Below are 24,149 nucleotides of genomic sequence, written 5' to 3'. Positions count from 1 at the left end.
TGCCTCTTATTGTATATTCCCATGAGAGAGATATATTCTCAACAAGTAATTTACAAGTGTGGCAATTATTCAGAGAGAGAGAGAGGTAGCTGACGCAATGGGACCCAAGCTCATCTGGGAGGCCGTGAAGGAAATAACATTTGAGCTGAGGTCTAATGGATAAGTAAAATTTTGCCTGGCAAAGATAAAAACAAAGAATCTTCCAAGGTACAAAGACTTGGACGAGAAAGGGAAGGGCTAGTACATTCTGGGAACTGGAAGTTCATTGTGACTCAGGGAAAGGCCAGAGCAGAAGGAAGAGAAGGACAGGGATGGGATTAGGAGCTGGTCAGCAGCCTGATCAGGAAGGAGCTTGCCCAGGGCTATGGAATTTAAGGGTTTACACAGGGACATTATCAAAATTGATTCAGCTGGAGAAGCTACGAGACGTCACAGAGAGACCAGCTACCTGTTACAAGCTGGGGTTGGGTTTGTGGTCTTCTGATTTTGAAACCTTGAGCCACCATTGGAAAGCAAGACTTACTTGGCCTAATGTATTTTGTTCACGTGGACCAACAAAAACACTGTGCCCTGAAATGTTCAAGAACTATAAAGCACTGATCTGACACGTCTTCTACCGACTTCTTTCATCAGCCGCCCCCCAATGTTTCAGATCTTGACATCCACTTTGGGGTCCATGACAGATAATTTTATCACCTAGTAGGACATCATCCTCATTTCTAGTTCATGCCTTGAAAACACAGTTGACAATTAACATGCCTGCTGTCCAAAGCAACCCTTCAGAAGCTTTTCAGCAGAAAAAAATAGGCATCCAAACTTAACCATTTCCCTTAATATTCTTTTGGAGACAGATGAATGTCATTCAAAGTGAACATAAGACAGACGCAGTGTTTTCTTCAGACTGTGAGGTGCTGAGCGACCAGGTCACAGAAATGTCCGCTGTGAAATAAATACCTAATGAACCTGTACGTGCTTCAAACAGGAAGTAATTGTTCTGAAATTAAAAATTAGAGGTTCTGACCTGACCTCTGAGCCACAAGCAGTGGGAAGCTTAGCACCAGAAGTTAGAGGGAGAGATGTGATTGTGAAGCCCACACTAACAGAGCAAGTTATTGATCATTTGTAAGCCTCAGTTTCTTCATCTGTAGAATGGGAATGCTGATGCCTACTTCAGAGAGGGCAATTAGAAATAAGGTGAGCAGTAGGCTTTGCATGACACCTGGCACCTGGTGAGTGCTTCATAAATGGCCATTCTTAGCCTTACCTTCAACTTAAACTTGTAAGAAGGTTTAGATGACCCTAGTACTTTTAACCTCATTCGTTCAGTCCTTAGCATGGCAATTATTTCTCCGAAGGAACCCAAACTATTATTCATAACAGGATCAACCAAAACTCTCTCATAACTTCTATTTCAGCACCTTCTTTTATTCAAAAATTTGATTCATCAAAGATGTTTTTCATTAAGTTTAGTATATTTTTAGCATTTAGTGTTTTATTTTAATTCTTCAAGAATTTTTCATTCATACATGGTTTCTAGAATACCTCTCTATTAATCAAAATATTTGCTTAACCAGAATTGAATATTCCATTGTCCAAGCATATCTTGGGTTGAATCAGATTTATTTCAATATATATCTAGGTTACTTGTTTGTCCAGTTATGTCCCTGACTAGAATATAATCTTGGACAGTAACCATTTACCTTAGTTTGCTGACCTATAAAATGGGAATAATAATAAGACCTACATTATGTAGTATTGTTAGAATTAGATGAGAAAATGCTTTATACCTGGAACGGGGTAAGCATTCAATACTTGTTAGATATTGTTGTTATTGTGGTTATCATCGTGGTTATGTCACTGAGTACTGAGTAGTAGAATTAGTTACTCAATCAGCCACCATATTTTAAATGACTGCTGTATGTAAATTACTGAGCTAGAGTAGTAGATATGGAAAGATTAAAAAAGAGAGAGAGAGAGAGACCTTATCTCTGCTATCTGGAAGTTGCTTTCTAGAGTGCATTCAACAGAAGGAACTTTTGAGATATTCTGGTCCCTTTTATCAGTGATGTGCTGGAGTCTGCTCAGATTTGACCTGCTGTTGAGAGCCAGTTCTCCACATCTCTTCCCATCTCCACATTTAGTGATATCCCTTTGGTAGCTTGAAATCGACCACGGTCGAAGTATATGCACCATGGAAATCGCAAACGTTACGAAGCAGGGCTGCTGCCCCTGCTGCTGCCTTTGGAGAGTCTTTTTATTAGTATGTCACTGAGTGTTTTCCAAGCATAGGATGTGTACCACATGATACCTGAGATGATGTTAGATGCTACAAAAACTCAGCCTTAAATAACACCAATCACATGGTGAGAGGGTTATTCCCTTTTTAATTTTATTTTCATCCTTATCCTTATATCAAGGAGAAAGTTTCCATGGAATGCTTATCTGTCTCTCACACTTCTCTAAAATTTCAAATCTTCATATGTAACGAAGAGAGAAAGAGCTGGCAGGCCTCAGGCTGGGTACTTTCAGCATGCAACCGTGTCTGCCTAGAATGTAATAATTTTATTTTATTTATGTTATATTTATTTTTGTGCTTACGTTCTCTTATTAAGATTGATATTGATTTTCCATTTGTGGTAGTGATAGAAAATTTCCTTTTATAATTATTTAAAAAGTGAACCAATGTAAAGAATATTAAGTAAATAAGTCAATGTAGTACCAATGGCACCTGGGCAATAGCCAAAATCAGGGAGGTGGTGTTGATGCCAGAGGTTTGGGAAGTTGTGGTACATTCTAGCTGCCCCATTTTGTAGTTGTGTCAACTGAGACCAGAGAAGTAAATTGACTTGAACAGCTAGTTAAGTCACAGAACCCAGACTTCCTATCTCGTCCATTTGTTTGTTTTCCTCACTCTTTACCTGAGATGAGGAAAAAAAGGAGAAGAAAAAGACCCTCTCCATTTGCAGCAGCCCTAGGCTGACTCTGATAGACAAGTTGTCACTGGCAGCAGTGATATAAACTATCTATACCCTGAAGTTCAGGCTGAGGCAGCTGGAGGGTGAAGGGGAGGGCATCAGGGGTAACAGGTGGTCCCTTTGTGCAGAAACGTGACTACTCAGTAACGACAGTACAGCCCTCATTGGGGGTATGTAAGACATGGCCCTTGCCTTCTTCAAGCTTGCATTCTATTGGGCTCCTTAGTGTTGAGTGATGTTCAAAAGGCAAAGCAAAACCCGAAAATGCCAGAGGTGGGCAGAGGCCCCACTTATAATCAACTAAGAATAAGCCTTTATGCCTGCTTAGAGATTTTACAAAATTAAAACTTTCCAATTTGCACTTCTGAGTTTCTCCTAAAATGAGAGTATGCCACGTAAATAGACAAATGGAAAAGCAGTACAGTGTCGTTAAGAGGACAAATCCTGGAGTCCAGCAGACCCACATTCACACACCAGCTCTATGATGCTGCCAGCTTTGCGTCCTTTAGAAAGTCGTTAAACCTCTCTGAGCCTCAGTTTCCTCATCTGTAAATGATCACAATCATCATGCCCACCATTGTGACGGTTAATTACTTAGAAATTGGTTAGCCTCGTGCCAGGCAAATAATAAGCATGCAACCATTGTTAACTCTAAGCAGCATTCAAAGGGTGGGTTTGAAGGAGCCTCTGAGCCTTGCAGAAATCCTCCCTGGGAGTGAAGGGTTGAGACAGAAATGAGGAAAACTGGAAGGAAAAACAGGTCTCCTTCAATCAGGCATCTGTTCGGAAGCCCCAGGGGGGAAGAGAGATGAGAACATACACTTCCTGGACCCAGTCTTGGAGCACAGTACCCTGAGCAACAGGAGACGCGAACAATTCTCCTCGTTAATGAGGCTGCAGCTCCTAATCTGTGCATGGAACAGAATGCTTTTGCTTAATAGAGATCATTTCCCTGCCTCTTGCCCAACTCCCCAGCAGTGCCAGCAGCTCTTTGTTTAGTGAAAGGTAGGGACTTTGAGTAGTGTGGTGGGATGGGCTGTAGGAGGCATTATTACCCTCATTACTATGATAATAGTTTAATCACAATCAATATTTATGAACATGCACAGAAGCCGTGCAATCAACCAGCAGCCCTGCAACTCAGGGTTGTCGTGTTCTTGCCTAGGGACGCTTTCCAGGAAAGCCTAGGCTCTCTCCCACCTTCCCCTGGCCCCTCTGAAGCTCTAGAGTGGTCCTCAGAGGTCATTTCAGAATATCCATGATGGTTACATAGATAGTTACATGTGAGGTCTTGTCTGTGGTAATAGGTGAATATCGTCATAAGGTAATTCTTTTTGCTTTCCAAAGTACTTCCACAGTCATCGTCTGGATTTTATCTTCAGACTTTGGTAAATCATCTTGTGAAAAGGGTAGGGCAGTGTATGGGGCAGGATAAGACAGTGGGGGATCCTTTGAAGTCAGATTCACTTGGGTTCAAACCCTAGCTCTACCACGCCTTAGCTGTGTTCCCTGGGGAAAGCAACTTAACCTCTCTGAGCCACAGTTCCTTCTTTTGTAAAATGAGAAGACAAGTTCTTATAAGAACTGAATAATTTAGTGTAAATTAGGCATTCAATCATTGACAAATGCATCTATATTTTTATATATGACTATATATCAGGTGTCAAGTATTTCTATGTTGTCTATTAGAAAACTAAACAATTGCTTTTCCAAAGTCACATAGCCAATGGTTAAGAGAGCAGAAGTGAGGGTCCAGACTTGGAATCCAATATTCTCTTTCTATGATCTGAAATTTTTTTAACTGCCGTTTAACACTGGCAACTTAGAGAAACCTTATTTTAAAAACATTTCAATGCTTAACTCTTTTCTTTCAAATATGAATCAAATTTGGAAAGCCAGTGATCATTTTTCTGAGCAATGGCCATCTGGTGAGCTACCCTTAAAAACATTTTGGTGTCACAATTCTCGCATCTGTAAAAACAGCATTTATAAACTCTGGCCCTCCTAAAAAAAAAAAAATGAGGGACGATATGCATCTGTGTAGCATTTACAAGGTGCTTACGTGGCATAGTGCGTCACAATTGGCCGGAAATGCCATTGATCTTCAGCAAGCAGTGAAGACATTTCAGCCCTCAAGTGACAGAGCTATGAGAATCCATCATGCTGCCTATGATTCCAGGCATACTTCAAGGTTTGTGTTTTTCTCTAGTCCTCAGAAAGTGTTGGAAGGGGCTTTCACTGTAATTGTCACTTGGCCCCAAGCAGGAGCCACCGAGGTTTGCTCAACTGCTCACCCGCACACACAGTCCCAGTACATCCACCCACCGGCACATTCTGTCTCCCCCAGGCAGGCAGTCCCTCAGTTGGCACTTACAATTGATTCATCTTCCCAGGATGCACTTAGAGCATCCAGATTATGTATTGAGGGAGGTTTCTGCTAGGTTTTGCTTTTGCCATTTGTGGATGACATATCTCAGAATACTGATTTCAGTCAACTAAAAACCTTGAAGAAGTGACCCTGGAGAAGATACATTCTTCCTGCAAAATGCCTTTCTCCATTAGAGTTGAAAATTCTATTTGTTTTTTTCGTTTTTCAATAATTTTTGATGAAAGAAATATACATATATGGTTAAAAAATGAAATAGTACAGAAATATTCATAATAATTTTTTAAAAAGCAACATTTCTCTGTCCTACCCGTTTACACCCTCAGTCCCTTACCCCAGAAGGGACCCTTTGAAACTATTTCCTTTTTATCTTCATAGCTCTAAGTACTGTTCTTCTATTGCTATTTCTTGATTTATCGATCTTAGAGATTGACTTCCTACTGTAATTGACAGAGGTTTAGCCTCTGTAGAAGATGGTGAACATCTTCTACTTAGCCTCCTCCATCCTCCTGTGAACGGTTGTAACATTGTAACATTGTGTAGCATTATTGTTCCTCTCAGCACCTTTATAGCTTGAAATAATACCCTCCCACCTCCAGTTCTTGTTTCATCCACAAGATGAGGCTATTGACATCCATGCCCTTTTCCTTCCCCTGCCTCCTCCTCGAGTGGATCTCTTGTTCTAACACAGATATTGAATGACACATCTCTTCATTCTTATTTAAAAATGTAATAACCTATATTTATGAATGTCTCTTGAGTCTAGACCAGCACTGTCCAATAGAACTTTCTGCAATGATGGAAATATTCTATATCTGTACTTTCCAATGCAGTAGCCGCTAGCCATGTCACTCATGAGTACTTGAAATGTGGCAGGTACAAGTAAAAAGTTGAATTTTTTAATTGTATTTTGTTTTAATTCATTTAAATTTAAATAGCCACTGTAGCTGTTGGATAGTTCAGGGCCAGACCAAGCTTAATATACAAATCTGATTACCTAGAAAAACCTGATTTTCCGGCAGAAATCATAATAATAACTGATACATAGTTCTTACATACGATGCCCTGGAAACTGTCCTAGAAACTCAATTAATAACCCAACAACTTTATGAAGAGTATTGTTATCCCCATTTTATAGATGAGGAAAGTGAGGCATGGAAAAGTTAAGTAACTTGTCTAGTAAGTGATAGAGCTAGAATTTGGCCCTATGAGATCCAACTCCAGACTCTATGCTCAGAACCACTTCCCTATACTGCCTCTAATCCCCATTAGAAATTCCCATGTCCTTTTTCAGATATTTCCAATCTGCTGATCATTGATGTGGTCATGGCTTCTCCCATGTCACTGGCCTGAACAATGCTTATCATAGGAGCTATTACACTTAGACGTAAACTCTGCCCATTCCATTTCTGTCACAAAAGCAGAGCATAAAAACTCGAGGCTGAGGAAGGATATGGGCAAATGTAGGGACTTAGGGCAATTTAGCAGAGGGACTTACTGCCCAGTCACAAAAAGGCTGTTCCTTTGTCTTGGTAATTCCAACAACAGTAGTATAGCAGCCAGCATGTACAGAGGGCTTCCATGTCCCTGTATTATGCTCCTTTATGTGTATCATCTTCATTAATCTTCACAACAGCCCAAAGAGGTACAGATGAGGAGGCTGCAACAAAAGGGTGCTGGGAACATTAAATGAGGTGGGTCATGAGAAACACCAGAAACAGTGCCTGGCATAGGGTAAATACTCAACAATCCTTTTATATCTGTGCCGAGTCTACCGGCTGGGCCATGCTACATTGTCTGGTACCTGTGTGAATGGTCTTGATTTATCTCTAAGGTTTTTTCCCTTTCTCTGTTACTATAGTTTTTCCTGGAGCCTCATTTCCAGAGTTCTTCTTAATACCAAAATATTAATAGCCTTTTGTTTTACTGCTAGAGTATTTATAACCTTTTCAAGGTGTGGGAAGTATTTCCATCCCACATTCTTCCTAGAACCAACCTACCTTATACACCACCCGAGAGTCACAGACATTTTTTTAATTCCTGAAAGAATCAGGAGAAAACAGGAAAATACTTAGCCCAGCACCCTATTATAATAGTTAAGGACATGAGGTCAACAGCTTAGATGAGTAGCAGAAGTCAATCGACTAGTTAATGGTCAAATTGAGAATAGAAATTTACATTTTCTGATTCTTCCCTCCCCCCGCCCCCCACTCCACTGTCTCCCATTTAAGCATGTTCTAGTCCAGGGGTCAGAAAACTTCTTCTGGAAAGGACCAGATAGTAAATATTTTTGACTCTACAGGCCACATATTCTCTGTCATAGCTACGTCATAGCTACTCAACCTCTACCCTTGTAGCATGAAAGTAGCTATCAACAAGATGTAAATGAATGGACGTGGCTGTGTTCCAATAAAACTTTATTTATGGACACTGAAATGTCCATTTTCTGTCATTTTCGCATGTCAGGAAATATTATCCTTCTTTTAATTTTCTTTCAGCCACTTAAAAATATGAATGTATTTTAGCCCATTCTTAGCTCGTGGGCCATACAAAAACAGGGAGCAAGCTAGATTTGGCCCACAGACCTAGTTTGCCAACCTTTGTTCTAGTCTATTAACTATTGATGGGAATGTACTTCGTACAGTCAACTCCCAGCTAATCACAAGTGAATTAAACCCTAGTAATAATATTAGTTAATGCTTATTGAGCTCTTACTATGTACCAGGCACTGTGTTGAGTACTTGATATAATGTCAACCTGTTCAGCCTCAGAAGAACCCTCTGAAGAAGATACTGTTTTTATCCTCATTTTGCAGAGGAGATTCTAGGGGCTGTGGGAGGTTAAATAATTTTTCCCAAGGTCATTCAACTAGTAAGTGATGAAGCATAATTCAAATCAAGATCTGTCTGACCCAAAGGCCCTACACCTCCCACAAAGTAGGCTCCCCTTCTCCCAGATCCCAGGTCGTCAGAAGGTAAGAAATAGCTTTAGAATGACACGTCATTTTCAGAACATCAACAACCTGATGTAATGAAAGGACTCTGCACCTTATAACGAGACTTGGGCTGCACTCTAGTTCCACCACTTACCGGTTCACCTCTTGAGAGTTGCTTAATCTCTTTGAGCCTCAGCATCCTCATCTATGAAGGAGGGTTGGTGAAACAAGCCTTCCTAGGTTCTACAGTGATGATTAATTGAGCTAATTATACCTAAAGTGCCTAGCACAGTGCCCCAAACATATCTGCTCAATAAATATCATCAAGGCTCAGGTGAAAATCAGGTTGCTAATTAATGTTTTTATAGCCAAGAGACCCAGGACTACCCAAATCCTGTCCTAGACCATCAGGCACCTCCCCACAGTGTCCTCCACAGAATTACATGCAATGGATGATGCTGGGGGAATAAGAGACAAAGTAGCACCTTATTGAATGTTTTGGTTATCTATTGCTGAATAACAAACTATGGCAAAATTAGTGGCTTAATAATCGTTTCATTTTGCTCACAATTTTGTGGGTCAGGAATTTGGAAAGAGCTCAGCTAGGAGATTCTTTGGTTCGTGTGGCTCTGACTAGGGTCATTCACTTAGCTGCATTCAGCAGGTGGCTGAGCTGGGCTGGGGCTGGATGTCTGATAACTTGATGTGTCTGCATGTGGCTTCTTTCTCCCCGTATGGGGGTCTCATCCTGCTGATCTTCTCCATATGGCTTGGGCTTCTTGCAGCGCAGTAGTCTCAGGGTAGTCATACTTACATGGCAGCTGGCTTTCAAGAGTGAGGAAGTGGAAGCTGCCAGCTCTCTTCAAGACTAGGCTCAGAAGTGGCATGGTGTCATCTCATCATATTCTGTTCATCAAAGCAGTCCCACATCAGCCCATACTCAAGGGCAATGGAGGAGTAGACTCCACTTCTCAATGAGGGAGTGGCATGCCCATACAAGAAGCAAAATAATTGATGGCAAGCATCTCAGGAAACAAGCTACCACCTTGTGAGCTGAGCTTTGGGCCCACATTCCAATGCAGAGAACTCTACAGAGTCACACTGGTCTCCAGGGATCTCTTTCTAAGACGTTAGGTCTGAAAAGCCAGGGAGAAATAGAAACAGAGAGAGGGTCTAGACCACAGCCTGGCACAGGGCCAGCAAAGAAGAGAAGAAGTAAGATGGCTGGACCTCTTACTGCAGGATAGGTCACATGCTCCTGAACCACTCCAACCACGGAAACAGAAGCACCATACTTAAGTGTGTGGATATTTAAGGTTTAAAGACCCCCCCCCCACTAGTAAGCATAGCCCAACCAGTGCCCCGGAGTCTGACCAATCAAATCAGCCCCTTTGGAGGTGGAAGGAAAAGAGAGTGTAAAAATAACACCCAACACTTACTGAAAACATACTGTGTGCCAGGCCCTGTGCAAAGGTTTTTACATATATTAACTCAGTTAATCCTGAACATGCACTAAATGAATTAACACAGGTCAAATGCTTAGAATGGTGTCCTGCACATCTGTCTTTATTGTTAATCCATACAACCAGCCTGTGAGGAGGTATTACTGTCATTATCTCTATTTTCCAAGGAAGAAGCTACTGCTTAGAGGGATTAATTACCTGGCCCACAGCTGGTAGGTGATAGAACCAGGGGCCAGCCCAGGCGTCTGACTCCTGACCTCAAGCTCTTACCTCTGCACTGTACTGCCCACAGTGTCGGGAAACAAGACAACTTTTAAGCTTTTCTCTTAGAGGCAACAAACACCAGTTCCTTTTGAATTGATAATGCTTGGCTGCACTTTTCTTAAATGTCCCTTTAAGAGTGTTATAACTTGAAAACCAACTTCAAGAAAGCACTAGAAACCTCTAGCCTGGGTGCTGAGTAAAGAGTACCATACTCAGAAATTCATTCATTCAACACATTTTTATTTAGCCTCTACTATATACGAGGCAGTGTAGACACTGAGGAGAGAGAAGTTCTTATTCCTTACAGCCGACATTCTAGATACGAGGATGGTGCTAGATGGTAAAATTCAGCTAATAGAGATAAAATTATTTTATGGATATGGTAGTGGCACTAAGTACCATTTTTACATACTGAACTGTCTCAAGTCTCAAAAAACAAAAAAAGACACCTAGATCTCTAAGATTGCCTGGGTTAGAGAAGTGGAGAAAAGAACAAAATAGTATCATTATCCTTACAGCAGAAATTTCAAAAGCCAAACATTGAAGTAAATTTTGCTGGCCCCTTGAAATGGTGGTGTGGTGGGCAGGTTCTAGGCAAAGGCAGAGAAATCAGCGCAGAGCTCTTGTGAAGTCAAACAGGCAGGGGTGGAGTCAGCTCGTGCAGAGAATAAATCGTTTCCTTGGTTGGGTTTTTTTTTTTAGGAGACCATGGGGAGAAAAGAGGGCTCAGGCAGTCACTAATGCACTGGTATCTGCTCAGATTTCTTTTTTCTTCCATCTTTGAGTCTTACCCACCAGATTTCTGTTTGCAAAAAGGGCCTAATCCACTTTTTTTTTGTCTGTGCATTGATTTAATAGTATCAAACCCTGAGGTCCTCGTGGTCTGCACCTGGGTTGCTTTTTCCCCTAATGAAGCAGAAGTGGTTTAAGCCCCCGCCGTGCTCCCTATCAAAGCTACACAATGATTAACGCAGGTCTCCTTATTAGGACCAGGCAGAAGAAAATCCCTTAGTCATCAGCATTGTGAAATCCCGGAATGGTGAGTGTTCAATGAAAAGATTACCTTGGGCACCTGAAAAATAATGGAAGAGCTCAACAGAGAAACCATTAAGCCTGTCTACACACGCTAAGTCAGGTGGAGGGTCGAGGTAATTAGCTGGGACATTCAGGCCAGAGAAACCGTTTTGGACCTTCTGCCCTGAGTCAGTGCAGATAATCATTCAAATCCTTCATACATTTTTCCTAGAGAAGCCATTTTAGGTTGTGTCTACACACAAAAGAAAACAAGACTTAAATATGACTGGTCAATCAAAGTGGTCTGATAGGTGGTGGTTTTTTTTAACTGAATAATAGGCAGCTTAGGGGATGTGAGGTCCAAAGTTGTAACTTATTAGCTGTGTGACTTTAAGCCAAGTTGCTTCATCTCTCTTGGCCCCAGTTTCTTCAACTGTAAAATGGGAATATTAATAGGACCCCCTCCAAAGGTTTTTATGAGGATTAAGTATAACAAAAGCAATATTCCTAACTCATTGCCTGGCAAGTAGTAAGCACTTGAGAATTGTTACTTATTGTTATTAGTTGTTAGATGGACGTGACTCATTCTGAGTGTTTGGAGAGATTGTGTGTTTAGACATCATCTAAGAAAGGGACCAGGAATCAAGGAGTAAATGCCTTCATCTACAGGCCCTAATATGGCGCCTTGTACATAACAAGTGTTCTCTGCTTCAGGCCTGTGAAAACAGGAAGAAGTTGCTCACTGACAGCTTGTCTCCCTCTCCCTCCCTTCATCCTTGGTCTCCATCAGCCTCTCCTACTTTGTATCTCTTTTTCTAACCTCCTTTCCCAGAACTGGCTTGTTCTGAGAGGTTGAGTATAGAGGCTCATGGATCCTGCTAGAGAAGGGGTATTCTCTATCCCATGAAAGGGATGGTCAGAATGCAAGGATTCCCAGGAAAAGAAGTCTGGCTGAAGTCACAGTTCTTGCCTCTCCCTTGAGGGCAGATGAGTCCCTGCTTAGAAAGGGTGCCAGACCAGGTGTCTGAAGCAAACCCCTTCCCTCACCCTTGTCCCCTGTGGCCCAGGTCACATGGCTTGGTCCCAGAGAGCAGTAAGTATGTGTTATTGAATATAACTGAGCACATTGGCCTGGGGAACTGCCCTCTCACTCATGCCTAACTCAGCCAACCTGAGTTAGGGAACAGAGGTCTTTACTGCTTGCCTCAGTGTTTGAAGGTGATTTCTCCAGTGCGTAGGGTGTTCACAGAATTGGCAGAAAGTAGGTGAGACTGAGAATTACCTCAGATACCTGCTGGTAACCTGGGGAGATTCCAGCATCCGTTTTATGGCAAGAAATTGCCCACGGGCTAGAGTTGGGGAGTGAAACTAACTGTCACCACTGCCACCAGGATGAAGAACATGTGCTTTATCTCCACCAATTAGCCAATATTTCCAGTAATTGATAAGAACAGGTACATTTTATAGCTTTTCCCATGTGCCCAGCACTGTTCTACACACTAGATGGGTTACCTCCTTCAATTATCACAGTCTCCCTTAGAGTAACATTTTTATTGTCCCATTTGCAGAGGAGGATCAGAGAAGTTAAGTAATTTGCTCAAAGTCACCAAGGTAGAAAATGGCAAAGCCAAACTTCTAACTCTGCCAATCCTGAGCGCATCCTATTAGCCACTTCACTAGGAAGATTTCTTTTAAAATTAAAAAGAAAAGAAAATTACATACATGCGCACACACACTTTTGAGAATCATTGATGGAAAAAATACATAATAACAAAATTCTATAAAATAGGTAGTACTTTTAAAGAAATTTGTGTTTTATTCATCAAAACAACATCTACATATAATGGAAAATAGTCTTGTGTAGGTTGTAAGGCCTGTTGTTTATTTGATCTAGAGACAGTGCCTGGTGTGCACTTGGATTTTCTGGCCCTCGGCAATAACTCCAAAGCCCTAGTGGATCGGGAGGATTGGTCCTTCCTCTCTACTTAGAGTACAGCTGGCAAAAAGACATATTCCTATGGACACTTGAAAGAAATGTGTAGCACCGTTGGCATTAGGCAGGAAAGCGGTCAGGGACCAGAGTTCTGACCCTGGCTTTGCCAGTTTATTCACTCTGCTATGGCTCACCATGTCTACTATAAAAAATGGAACCAGTGACAGCTTCCTACCTCTTAAGGTGACTAGAATCAGAGACCAGGAAGAAGCCTTGGAGGTAACCTGTCCCGTAGGGAAAGGCTGACATCCAGAGCATCCTGCATGGCCTCTGCTTGAGCTACTCCAGTGAAGAGGTCTCAGCCACCAGAGAGGGCCAGAGCCTGGCTGGACTCAGACAGCTGTTTGGACCTTCTTCTGGGGCCCTGTCATTTTACTCATTCATCTTGATGCCATGCTCTAGAACCACCATGAAAAAGTTCAGTCTTCCTACATTGAAGCTCCTTAATTAACAAGAAGATTATCATTTTCTTTGCTATTAGCCCTTCCTTTTCCAGGCAAGATGTCTCTGCTTTCACTTTCCTTATAGAAGACACTTGCAGACTCCCTGTATCCTCATCGTCAACATCCTTCTTCAAGTTCAATGGCCAGAACCAAAAATGGTACACCACATGTTTCTAAATACTAATAGGACTGCAATTTACTCTGAGCTCCTTTTTTCCTGTTATTATGGTATGGGAGGAAGATCAATAAGAGTAAGTGCAAGTCAGCAGTTATCAGATAAGAAAACAAAGCCTAACTGAAGGCTGGTGCATGAGGGACAGTGGATGGTTTTCATTCATGACATAGAGCTTATCTCATCTTCCCAAACTGCCTTGAAAGGAATAGAATTTGATTGGTGTCATTCTCCGAATTGGAACTGCATGTTAGTGGTAAATGGAGAGTAGGCGTGTTTAAAGGTTGATCATTTCAGCTGTAGCAAAACTCCTACCAACTGCCAAACACTAACTCTACAAAGCAAAGAAGGCAATTTCTAGCTGAGAAGAATTATTTTGCCAGCACTTGCTCTGACCACTGTTGCTTGAATTCCTCATACTTTCCACCATTGGTGAGGAGATCAGGAGTTCAAAAGGAAAAATATGGGGGCCGGCCCGGTGGCGCAAGCGGTTAAGTGCGTGTGCTTGGCTGCAGCGGCCCGGAGTTCGCCGGTTCGGATCCCGGGCACGCACCGACGCACCGCTTGTCAGCCCATGCTGTGGCAGCCTCCCATATAAAGTGGAGGAAGATGGGCACAGATGTTAGCCCAGGGCCAGTCTTCCTCAGCAAAAAAAAGAGGAAGATTGGCAGATGTTAGCACAGGGCTGATCTCCTCACAAAAAAAAAAAAAAGGAAAAATATGGACTCAGGAAACCTACATGTGAGTCCTGGCTGCTCTGCCTTTTAGCTCAGAACATGGTCAAATAGATTCCTAAATTTTATGGGTTGTAATGTTCCAGCTTTAAATAGATATGATCAGTAGCCCCCATTTTGCAGGGTGGCTTAAAGAAGAAACTGTACATGAAAGTGCTTTGCAAAGTGAAGAACATCATACAATTGTTAGATATTATTGTAAATGGAGGAGTCTTAAAAGAAAGGAAAGCCTTTCTTGCCCAAACTAAGTTCTGGAACAGGAATGGAGAGGAAAAATTTCAGCTTGGGAATCATTTACTGGAAATGTTAATTGTGCAAAATCTGGAAAGCGTTCCTCTCTTTAATGGCCCAGAGTGGTTTCCTTCACCCACCAGCCTTTGCAAGTGGTCAGCTTTATATGCACCTATGTTGGCTTTCAGCCTGACTCATGCGGTGGCTTCTCAATCTGGGCATTCCTCTGCTTAGTCCTCAACCATCCTGAAGCCAGCACTGGTGCCTGACTTTCTTTCCTTCCTTTCTTCTACAAATTTCCCCTGAGTGCCCTTTCTAAGCCAGGTACCAAGTGAGTCACTGGGGAGACAGCCATGAGCAAGTTCAGTGGCAGACAGACATTGCACAAAAATTACTGAATTGCAATCATTGCTGCAAAGAAAAAAATGTAGAGTTCTAAGAAAATCTGTAACAGGAGAATCTAGGAATCATTTTGGGTGCTGGCAATGATTCCAGAAGATGGAATGCATTACCCTCTCAATAATTAATCAATGAGTGTTCAACCCTTTAAAGTTTATGAATCATTTTCTTTTATGTTTTCACTTGATCAGGCTCTCAGCCCTGCAAAGTACACAGTATTATCACCCTCTTCTAGAAATCTAGAAACCAAGGCTAAGGAACTTGAAGTGATTATCTTAGGGCCAACTAGTTCTGTCACTTACAGAACTTTTGACTCTAAATCCTGGGCTCTTTCCACCCCACGCTACTGGCTCACTGCTGCTTTCCCTTAGGAGCTGACATCTTGCTAAGTGCCTTTGAGAAAAGAGCAATCGGGAAAAACACACCCCTGGATACTTTCTTGGGAGACATGTGGGTAGAGGTTGTGATTCCCAATATTGGTCTCAGCCAAATGGCAAGAAAAAGCCCACCTGAGATGTGAAAAGACGTCCTAATTGCTTTGTGTGCATCGCAGTCTTTGTAGTTGCCAACAAAATGGGAAACCCTTTCTGACCCCAAATGTAGCCCCTCCATCTTACCTGTGCCTAGAGGAACCTGTGTGACCTGAGTCAAAATGAAACACATAGAATATCAGACATGCTCCCATAGGTTTTATTCCTCAAACTCAGCTATTCGTTGACTTCTTATAGCACCTACAGCCCATCCAGATTTGCTTATGAATTGATCATCTTAGCTACCATTTGTTCCATGCTTATTATGTCCCGGGACTTCATGTGCATTCACCCTTATACCAACCTGCTGAAATAAGCACTATTAGTATCTCCATTTTGCAAATTAGGCAACTAAAGCTCAGAGAGATGAAATAATTTGCCCAAGGTCACCCAGCTTGTAAGTCATAGAGTCAGGATTTGAACCCAGGTCTGACTCCAAACTCCATTCTCTCAAACAGTATACTCAACCACACTCCCACCCCAAAAACTGAAAATAGATTTCATAACCATTTCCTGCACTTCTCTTCTGGGTGTTTTAGCATTTAAAACCAGGAGACAAAACAGCAGCCTTGGGATAGTTTTGAAAGCCTCTGGTACCCTCCCAACCCCCACCCACAGGTACCTATCTCCCTCTGAGTTAAGGATGCCCATCCCGTTTTCTGGAAGAGCCTGAAACTGAGAACTGAAGGATGCCATTAGGACAAACCTGCAGCCAAATTACACAAAGACCCAAGGTCCAAGAAGTGACAGCGGCCTTACCTGCTTTTCTAGGCTGCTGAACCCTCTGCTAATCAGTTTGGGTTTAGCTATGGTCATTTTTCTACCTCTTCAAGAGAGGGAGGAAAATGCAAAGCTTCTACACAGCTGCAGAATCTGTCAGTAAAACCTTGCTTTCTCTCTTCTCTGTCTCTTTTCTCTCTTCCTCCCTCCCCCTGCCTCCCTCTTTCCCTCTTTCTCTCTATTGCCTCTCTCTCTGTTCTCTCCAAAGCACTACTACGGCTCAGGAAAAAAATAGCAAACAGATTTTATTTTTTAGTACCTTTCTGTGTTTCCTGGTCAGCTCCATGTGCCAGCATATTGTTCTAACTCTGCTGGTGCTACAGCATTGAGCTGTGAACAATTAAACATAAACACCAGCCTCACTGCCATCCTCTTCTTTCCTCCTTAGGTGAAGGCAGCTTCCAAATATGTGGATGTACCCGTGAGTATTTGAAAATTGTCTTTGTGGGGTTTTTTTGCTTTCACGAAAATTTTGATGGTGCTGTTTTCATGAGTTGCTGTTAAATTGTATATTCCTGACTTGAATCACCAGAAAAGGGAAGCCAAGACTATTTCATGGTAAAGATTTTTTGAGATGAGAAGAGGGTATGGTTTCTTTTATCAGGAAGAGAGAGCCTATTTGAGGGTAAACCCAGTTCACTTTCACTTTCATTTTCCGTGGTTTCTCTGGACGTTTCATTCTGTTATCTTCCTGCTCACCTCCCCTCCTGCATGCACACCTTGGGAACAGAGCCATGAGCTGGAAATTTGCACAAGGGTGCCAGAATTTTTTAAAAACAAATAAATCCTGAATTTGTTCATTTTAGGGTCAATTCTGCAATTGTTTTAAGGAAACCTTACGAAACTGCTTATAATTAGTGCAGACCTCATTAATGAAGAGAGCTTTCAAAGTTCACAGATAAAGCCCTCAAAGTTGCCCAAAATTTACATTTAAATTGAGGTTAAGTACTACACATGAATGGTAGAGTGTGGGATTACCTGTGATAAATCAGGATACATTTATAGACAGACTTTGCCCTGCCTATTAGCAAAATAAAATTGGAGAGATTTAAATATATTCCAATAAAGGGGAAAAGAAAATGATTCTGTTTCTCCACTTCTAACAAAAGAGGTGTGAGTCTATTATAAAATATTAAATTTAGAGAGCTTATCTCAACAGCCACCAAGGGTCTTGTACTGAACGTTTCTCATTCTGAACGTGGTTAAGTACCCTCCTTGTTCAAATACTTATTTGTTAAAATTTGTTTTTTTCTAAAAGGATTTATATTAACATTTAAATTCATTTCCCCAGGAAGCTAAGTGTGTAATGGTTTATTGGCTTATTTCTCAAAGGATGGCAAAATGGAAAATTGGAGTGAGTTTAGCATTAGCATATATTTTGTTTGTTTAATGAAAGAATGTACAATCAATAATTATGCTTTGAATTTATACAATACTTCTCATCGAGGGACCTCAGACTCCTTCACGTAGATAGTCCTTATAATGGAGAAGAGAAAAAACTCACATAATGCAGCAAAGAAAGAAGTTAAGTAATTTATTTTTCCAAGCTCCAAAGTATAAACTTTCAGTTCACAGGGAACAAACTACTCAAATTCTCTGGGCCTGTTTCTCCATCCTTAAAATAGAGATAATAATACTCAAGTCATGGGTTTGCTATGCTGATTAAATGGCACACATATATGGAACATTCGTCACCATACCTGGCACTCACTAGACATTTCAGAGGCAGGAACAGGGCACGTTGGGGAGGGAGGTGACACCCACACTCATGCACAGAAGGGGAGGGGGATGAATTTGCTGACATCAGCCCTGGCCTGCACTGGTCTTCAACAGTAATAGAAATTAGAGGCTCCCAACCCAAAGATCTGGTGGCTGATGTCTGTTTTCTACAGGCCTCAAAGCAGAGGGGAGATCTCACCAGCGAGGCTGGAACAGGTGACCATAGGCAAGGCCCAAATACCTGGAGAAACTGGTCTGGCAACTGGTATTAGCAAATGAAATTGGCATTTGGGGGAGGTCAAAAAGTCATATATCGGCAATTTCATGTGGTTCAACCTAATTCCTGCAAGCCAGGTTCTGACTTATCGTAAAGATGAGGGAAAAAAAATGGACTCTACATTGACATGAAAGGTGTTCTGATCTGTAGTCATTCCACGTTTATGGATGAATTATGCTATATCAGAAGCCTTGCTCAGCTCTGGGGGAACAAAAATGAATTAGCAGAGTTTCTACCCTCTAGGGAGTCAGAAGAAAAAGATGCAGCATGTCCCAAAATGTGGTACATTTACCACTGATGAGATACAATATGATAACAACGACTACAGCCAAACCTCATAAAGCACTCACTATGTGCCAGTCACTGTTCTAAGCACTTTACATTTAATCTTCACAACCCCACTTTAAAGATGAGGAAACTGAGGCACAGCGAGGTTAACTTGCTCAAGATTCTACAGTGGGTAAGTAGCAGAGCTGAGATTTAAACCAATGCCTTTAAACACTATGCCATCTGCAAGATGATTTTAGTTAGTATATAGACAAACACCTTTATTTGGATAATTGAGTAATTACTGTAGTGAGTATTAGAAAAAATATGATTAGTCCATCAAACCCATAGTTTCACCAATTATTATGACTTAGGACAAAGCTAAACTTTAAAATTAAGTTGATTAAAGTATATTTTTATAGCAAATAATATTATAGTAATAATATTATAATAAACGTTTTAGTAAATAAACAATTTTATAGAAAATAGTACATAATACACATATGTACTATAGGTACATTGCTTACATATAATAAATAATAGTAATCATTTGCTTCTCAAAACAACCCTATGAGGAGGTAATATGATCATCCTGTTTCACAGCTGAGGAAACTAAGGAACAGGGAGGTTAAGTGGTATGCCCAAGGTCACCTGGTGAGTAAACAGGAGTGAAGATTCAAGTGCTGGGAGTTTGACTATATAGAGCCTGCTAGCATTGGCTCCCAAGAGTCAACTGTGTGCATTTCTTTCCAACTCTGCCTTCAGTAAAGGCACACTGTTAGCTCAAACTCAGCCACGGAAGGAGTCTTTACACCAAGGAAATTGGCAAGCAATACAAATCAAGGTTTGTTGTTTTGTTTTGTTGTTTTTGTTTTCTGTTTTGAAGAGCCAGTTACTAGCACACCAGTGACTATCACCTATTAAATCAGTGGTCCCCAAACCAGAATGTGTAGGGGTAACACTTGGCCAGGTTTTTTGGTTTGTTTTTTAAAGTAGAGATTTCCAGCCCCTTGCCTCCAGAGATTCTGATTCAGTAGTAGATTCTGATTCTCTTTCTAAAAAGCTCTCCACATAATTCTGGTAGGTACTGAAGGTTGGGAACCAATGGACAGAATCAGTGATTCACAACCTTGGCTACCTATTGGAAACACCTGGGGAGCTTTTATAAGCATTAGTGCCAGGTTGCTTGTCAAATTGAAAGAGAATCTCTGGGGTGTGGGGTCTACGCATCAGCATTTTGTAAAGCTCCCCAGGTCCTTCTCATTTGCAGCCAGGTTTAAGAACCATTGGATAAAATCATCTTTCAACTTGTTTCTAGCTCTGAAGACTCAGAGTTCATCTGTGTTGCTCTGTGAGGTTTTTGGCACACAGTTTATTGGTTTAGTTCCTTGTGGGGACTAGTAGTTAGTTACCTTAGAGGTTTGTCTCTTAATTATCCACACTAATGGAGAGAAGCGCTGTTACTAGTCATTCAACACGGCATAATCCCCAAAGCATGTCTCTGTCTTAGATGTAGTATTCGACCCTTTGGTATACGTAGCAGATTTGCATTCCTAATTAGGGCTTGCTTAGGATACTGAAAATTTGAATTTGTTTCCTTCAAGCTCAGAAGTATCCTTGTAGGAGCAACCTATGATTAAAATGTCCCATTTTTCCTAAGCCACAGGGTGGCTCCTTCACAAATTGTCTTCCACACGTGAATGGAGTTAACTATACAGACATTTATTTATTTGTTGTTTGTTTAATATGTTTCTAAAATCTATACCCTATTCCATCAGTCTGTCCAAGCCACGTTTAAAGTAAACAATTTAATTATGAGATATTAAAAACCATCACCTACAGTTTTTTCCACTGTGTGTAGATAGCAATGAGGTATAAAGCCTAATTTGTCTAATAGCACCAGTTGTTTAGCCAAGAATATTTTCCATCTATAACTACAAGTTAGCTGGTTTGTTGGTGAACAGTCTAACTATTTTAGTTGAAAATCTACTTAGATTGCATTATACATCCTTCCCTGCCTTTTTAAATAGGGAACTGACTGTACTTGAAACTTTTCTGGATGACTGAGGATCACCATTATGACTATGTCTGTCCCCAGGGGCCACATAGTGACCCGCTCCCCCTGGGGCCTCCTGAGGTCTAGGGGCAGCTTGCCTCTGCCCTTGAGAATCCCAGACCCCAGTGGCTGGTGGGTCTGCATGTCTGGTGCTACAGTTTGGCAGCCTTCCCCTCATGCCCAGGGCATCAGGAGAGGTGATGTCTCTCTTATATTAGTACACCTGTTTAAATAAGTCCCCTCTTCCCACTTCCTGGTCCACCAAAGAATGGAAAGCAAACATGTTCGATTTGGATGTAAAGCTGGTTAACAAGGAAGATGGTTGTGAGGGGGGCCTGAGGACTCTCTTATGAGAAAACTGTACACATTTTCATGCAGAGACTTTGTTGTTTTTATTTTGATGTTGGTTTCTCTGAAGCCTCTTTTTTCTTGTTGGTTCCAAAGTAGATTCCAAAGGTAGGTAAGGCTATTAAGTGATCTAATAGTTGGGGAGGGGGAGTGGGATCATAGTGGCTCATGTTTGTATAGCAGTTTATGGCTTTTAAGGTGTTTTAACATACATTATTTTAGCTGATGATCATAACAATCCTTAAAGGTAAGTAGAGGAGCTATTATTAATCCCATTTTACAGATGGTGTAACTAAGGCCCAAAGATATTTAAATGATTTTCACAAGTTCCAGTTTGTGAGGGATCCAATAAAAATCCACGTAGTGTGACTAAAGAGCTAAAAACGGAGGTGGGACAGGGGCTTATTCATTCATAGACTTGTCCATTCAGCAAATATTTCCTGGCACCTATTATGTGCCAGGCATCGTTCTATGTGCTGAGGATACCATAGAAAATACATCGCATAAAGTCCCTGTATTCTTGGAGCTTATGTTCTAGTGGAAGAAGACAGACAAAAAGTAAACAAATAAAGTTCAGTGTCAGATTTTGGTAAGTGCTATGAAGAAAAATAAAACAGTCAAAAGATAGAGAATCATGGAGTTTTTTAACTACCTGGGTGAGATGTAGTTTTTTTAAATCAAAGTTTTAAAAAATTAAACCAAATGCTCCTTTGAGGACAGCAAACTTAGTCAAAAGAGGAGTGGTGAAAATAACCGTTATTGTAGATCACTGTTTCTAACATTGTGGGTTACAAATAGGCCTGCTGAATTTGGCTTTGAATCTTAGCTCTAAGACGGCTGCATGTGTCCAGGAAAAGGCCAAATCTGCCACAAACATCACCAGGGAAGAAATGGAAACAATAATAATAAGTTTCTCAAGTCCCCCAGGTAGAGGTCCCATCTCTACTGAGAATGCCCTTTGATGTGCGACTGCCAAAGGGAGAGAAGGAGAGAGGTGCCAGCTTAGAACTGATAGCTATCACTTACGTCCCGTTGGAGAAACTCTATTGTTTCGTGGCATAAAACTGCAACAATTATAGGACCATCACCGAACCTGCTCAATCCATTCGCTGAAAATTGCTTGAAAGTGTAACAGTTGACTACTGTGGCTTTGGGTTGTCCTCATTGTTTTTCAAATTAATACCTTGTCATTGTTTCAGCAGGTGTTAAGAAATGTTACTAGCATCCCAGGGGCCAAGCATTGGCCCTTTGCTTGATAATTGTTTGCTTTGTATCAGGAAAAAAAAAAAAATACAGTCCTACTGTTTCCAAACCTTCCTCATTTTCACCCTGGAAATTACACAGAAGTGTTAACTAACTTCAATTTGCAGTGCCTGACAGTCACGTCTTGTAGAGAAATGATACTTTGTGATCTAAGGTAAATCACAGTAATGAAAACTAATCTTTTTAGTTATTAGCAAACATACATATCTACTGTGGAAATTTAAGGGGTTTGTGGCAGCTCTCCTAATGACCCATATTACAGTGTTTTAATAGGTTTCTTTGGCGATAACTTTGATTGCGACATCTCAAGCAGTGTACATTCTGAGTTTCTTTTTTTATTTTCTTACAATAAATCATTCCCTAACTACTGGATGAAACCACCTGCTTACCTTTCCAGAAAATCTAATTTATTTAAAAATCAAATCCTTTCCCTTCCCCCCTTTTTTTTAATCCTTAGACTACAAGGCTGCACTGGGAAGCAAAGACAAATGATTTAATGTCTCCTCTGAGTAAACTGATTAGGAAATACTACATACTCAGGTTAAACCAACCAAAAAAATGTGACTTGGGTAGGAAGGGGTATAGATTGAAATATGATTTCTTTACTTAGCACTTCCTCAATTTTTTAAAGAGGAAAAGGGGATCGGGTAAGGCTGTCGCCTTTCTAACGTTATATTAAGGACAGACAGTGGAAGACAGAGTATGTTTGAATATTCTTACATGGGGGTTTCAATCCAAAGAAAAGCCAGAGAATGTCAGCGGGTTATCCAGTGAAGATTTATCCATTAGAATATCTTGGCTGGAAAAAAAAATTAATAGTAGAAAAAATATCTATAAGACCCTATAATCCCAACTCCCTTCTTAGCCAGGCTTTATTTCTGGAAAGAGCAAGAGTTTTGAATATCAGTTCCTAAAAGTCCAGGCTGTGGATAGCTATACCGTTCCTGTGGATACCTTCAAACACTTAAGGGGTGGGTGGGGTGGGGTGGGGTGGGGAAAGTAAAAATGCATGCGTGATCAAGGAGGAGTCACTATCTGAAAATCCCGTTTTCATGTTTTCCTGTTTCTTTGCAGAAACCCGGGATGGACGTGGCCGACGCCTATGTGACTTTCGTCCGCCACTCTCAGGATGTCCTTCGTGATAAGGTCAATGAGGAGATGTATATAGAAAGGTTATTTGATGTAAGTAAATGCCTTCTCCTCCTTGAAGATCAAGGAGGAGACCCTCCAAAATGTGACAAAATAAGAGACAGGAGGATAAGTCACATTTTGAGAAAATGGATTGGTCCTGATTCAAACAAAATCTTTTCCTCTCCCTCTGCCTTAGGCTCTTATCTGTCGTGTGTCTTTCCGAACCCACTCTGGTGTGGCCATGTCTCAGTCCCAATCTGTGTGATCCGTAGGACGGCGCAGAGCCTCTCAGCAAGCAGGCTCGTTCCTGCACGAAGCTTGTGAGGCAGCTTTCTCTAACTGGCAAAGACCCCTCTCGGTCATGCTTCTCCTCTTCGCAATCTGGCCTTGCTTAGAGAGATGCTCTTGTCTGGGAGGCTGAGGCCGGCTCCCTCTCCTGGGGGTGGTACCTCCCTGGCACCAGCTGCGGAGTGCAGATGTGCAGTAAACGTTGCATTGTTGTCACCTCAAAGATTATTCCATTTCTGGAAGACTAGAAATCTTTAGTTAGCCCTGGGTTTTGGCAAACACTTAAGTTAGAGTTGCTTGGTCAGTCTTGGTTCTAAACCGAGGTGACCCCTGCCCGCCCACCCGCTTGAAAATTTGGGAGAAGCAGCAGATGTGCAAAGAGCAGGTAGACCAGGCTGCCAGACCCAGACTGAACTTCAGAAAACACAGATTTCTGAGGGTTAATAGTTATCAAGCAATCTTATTTCCACCATGACTACAT

At 41.4% G+C, this 24,149-nt stretch overlaps 1 protein-coding gene across 4 annotated transcripts in view; it reads left to right on the top strand.

The window, feature by feature from the left end:
* CADPS (calcium dependent secretion activator) overlaps positions 1-24,149 on the top strand; it is a 437,514-nt gene that overhangs the window by 376,542 nt on the left and 36,823 nt on the right. For 3 of the 4 annotated variants that reach the window (XM_087431281.1, XM_087431280.1, XM_087431278.1), the window contains 2 exons: positions 16,708-16,740; positions 23,324-23,431. In XM_087431281.1, coding sequence (XP_087287407.1) covers positions 16,708-16,740; positions 23,324-23,431 — 141 coding nt within the window. The remainder of the gene's footprint in view (positions 1-16,707; positions 16,741-23,323; positions 23,432-24,149) is intronic. The other variant, XM_087431279.1, reaches the window with a different exon arrangement.

Source organism: Ceratotherium simum, chromosome 5 (genome assembly GCF_057802395.1).
Source record: "Ceratotherium simum simum isolate JZ-2026a chromosome 5, ASM5780239v1, whole genome shotgun sequence".
NCBI lineage: Eukaryota > Metazoa > Chordata > Mammalia > Perissodactyla > Rhinocerotidae > Ceratotherium > Ceratotherium simum.
Note: the sequence above shows the minus strand (reverse complement) of the source record. Positions and strands in the feature narration are given on the sequence as shown.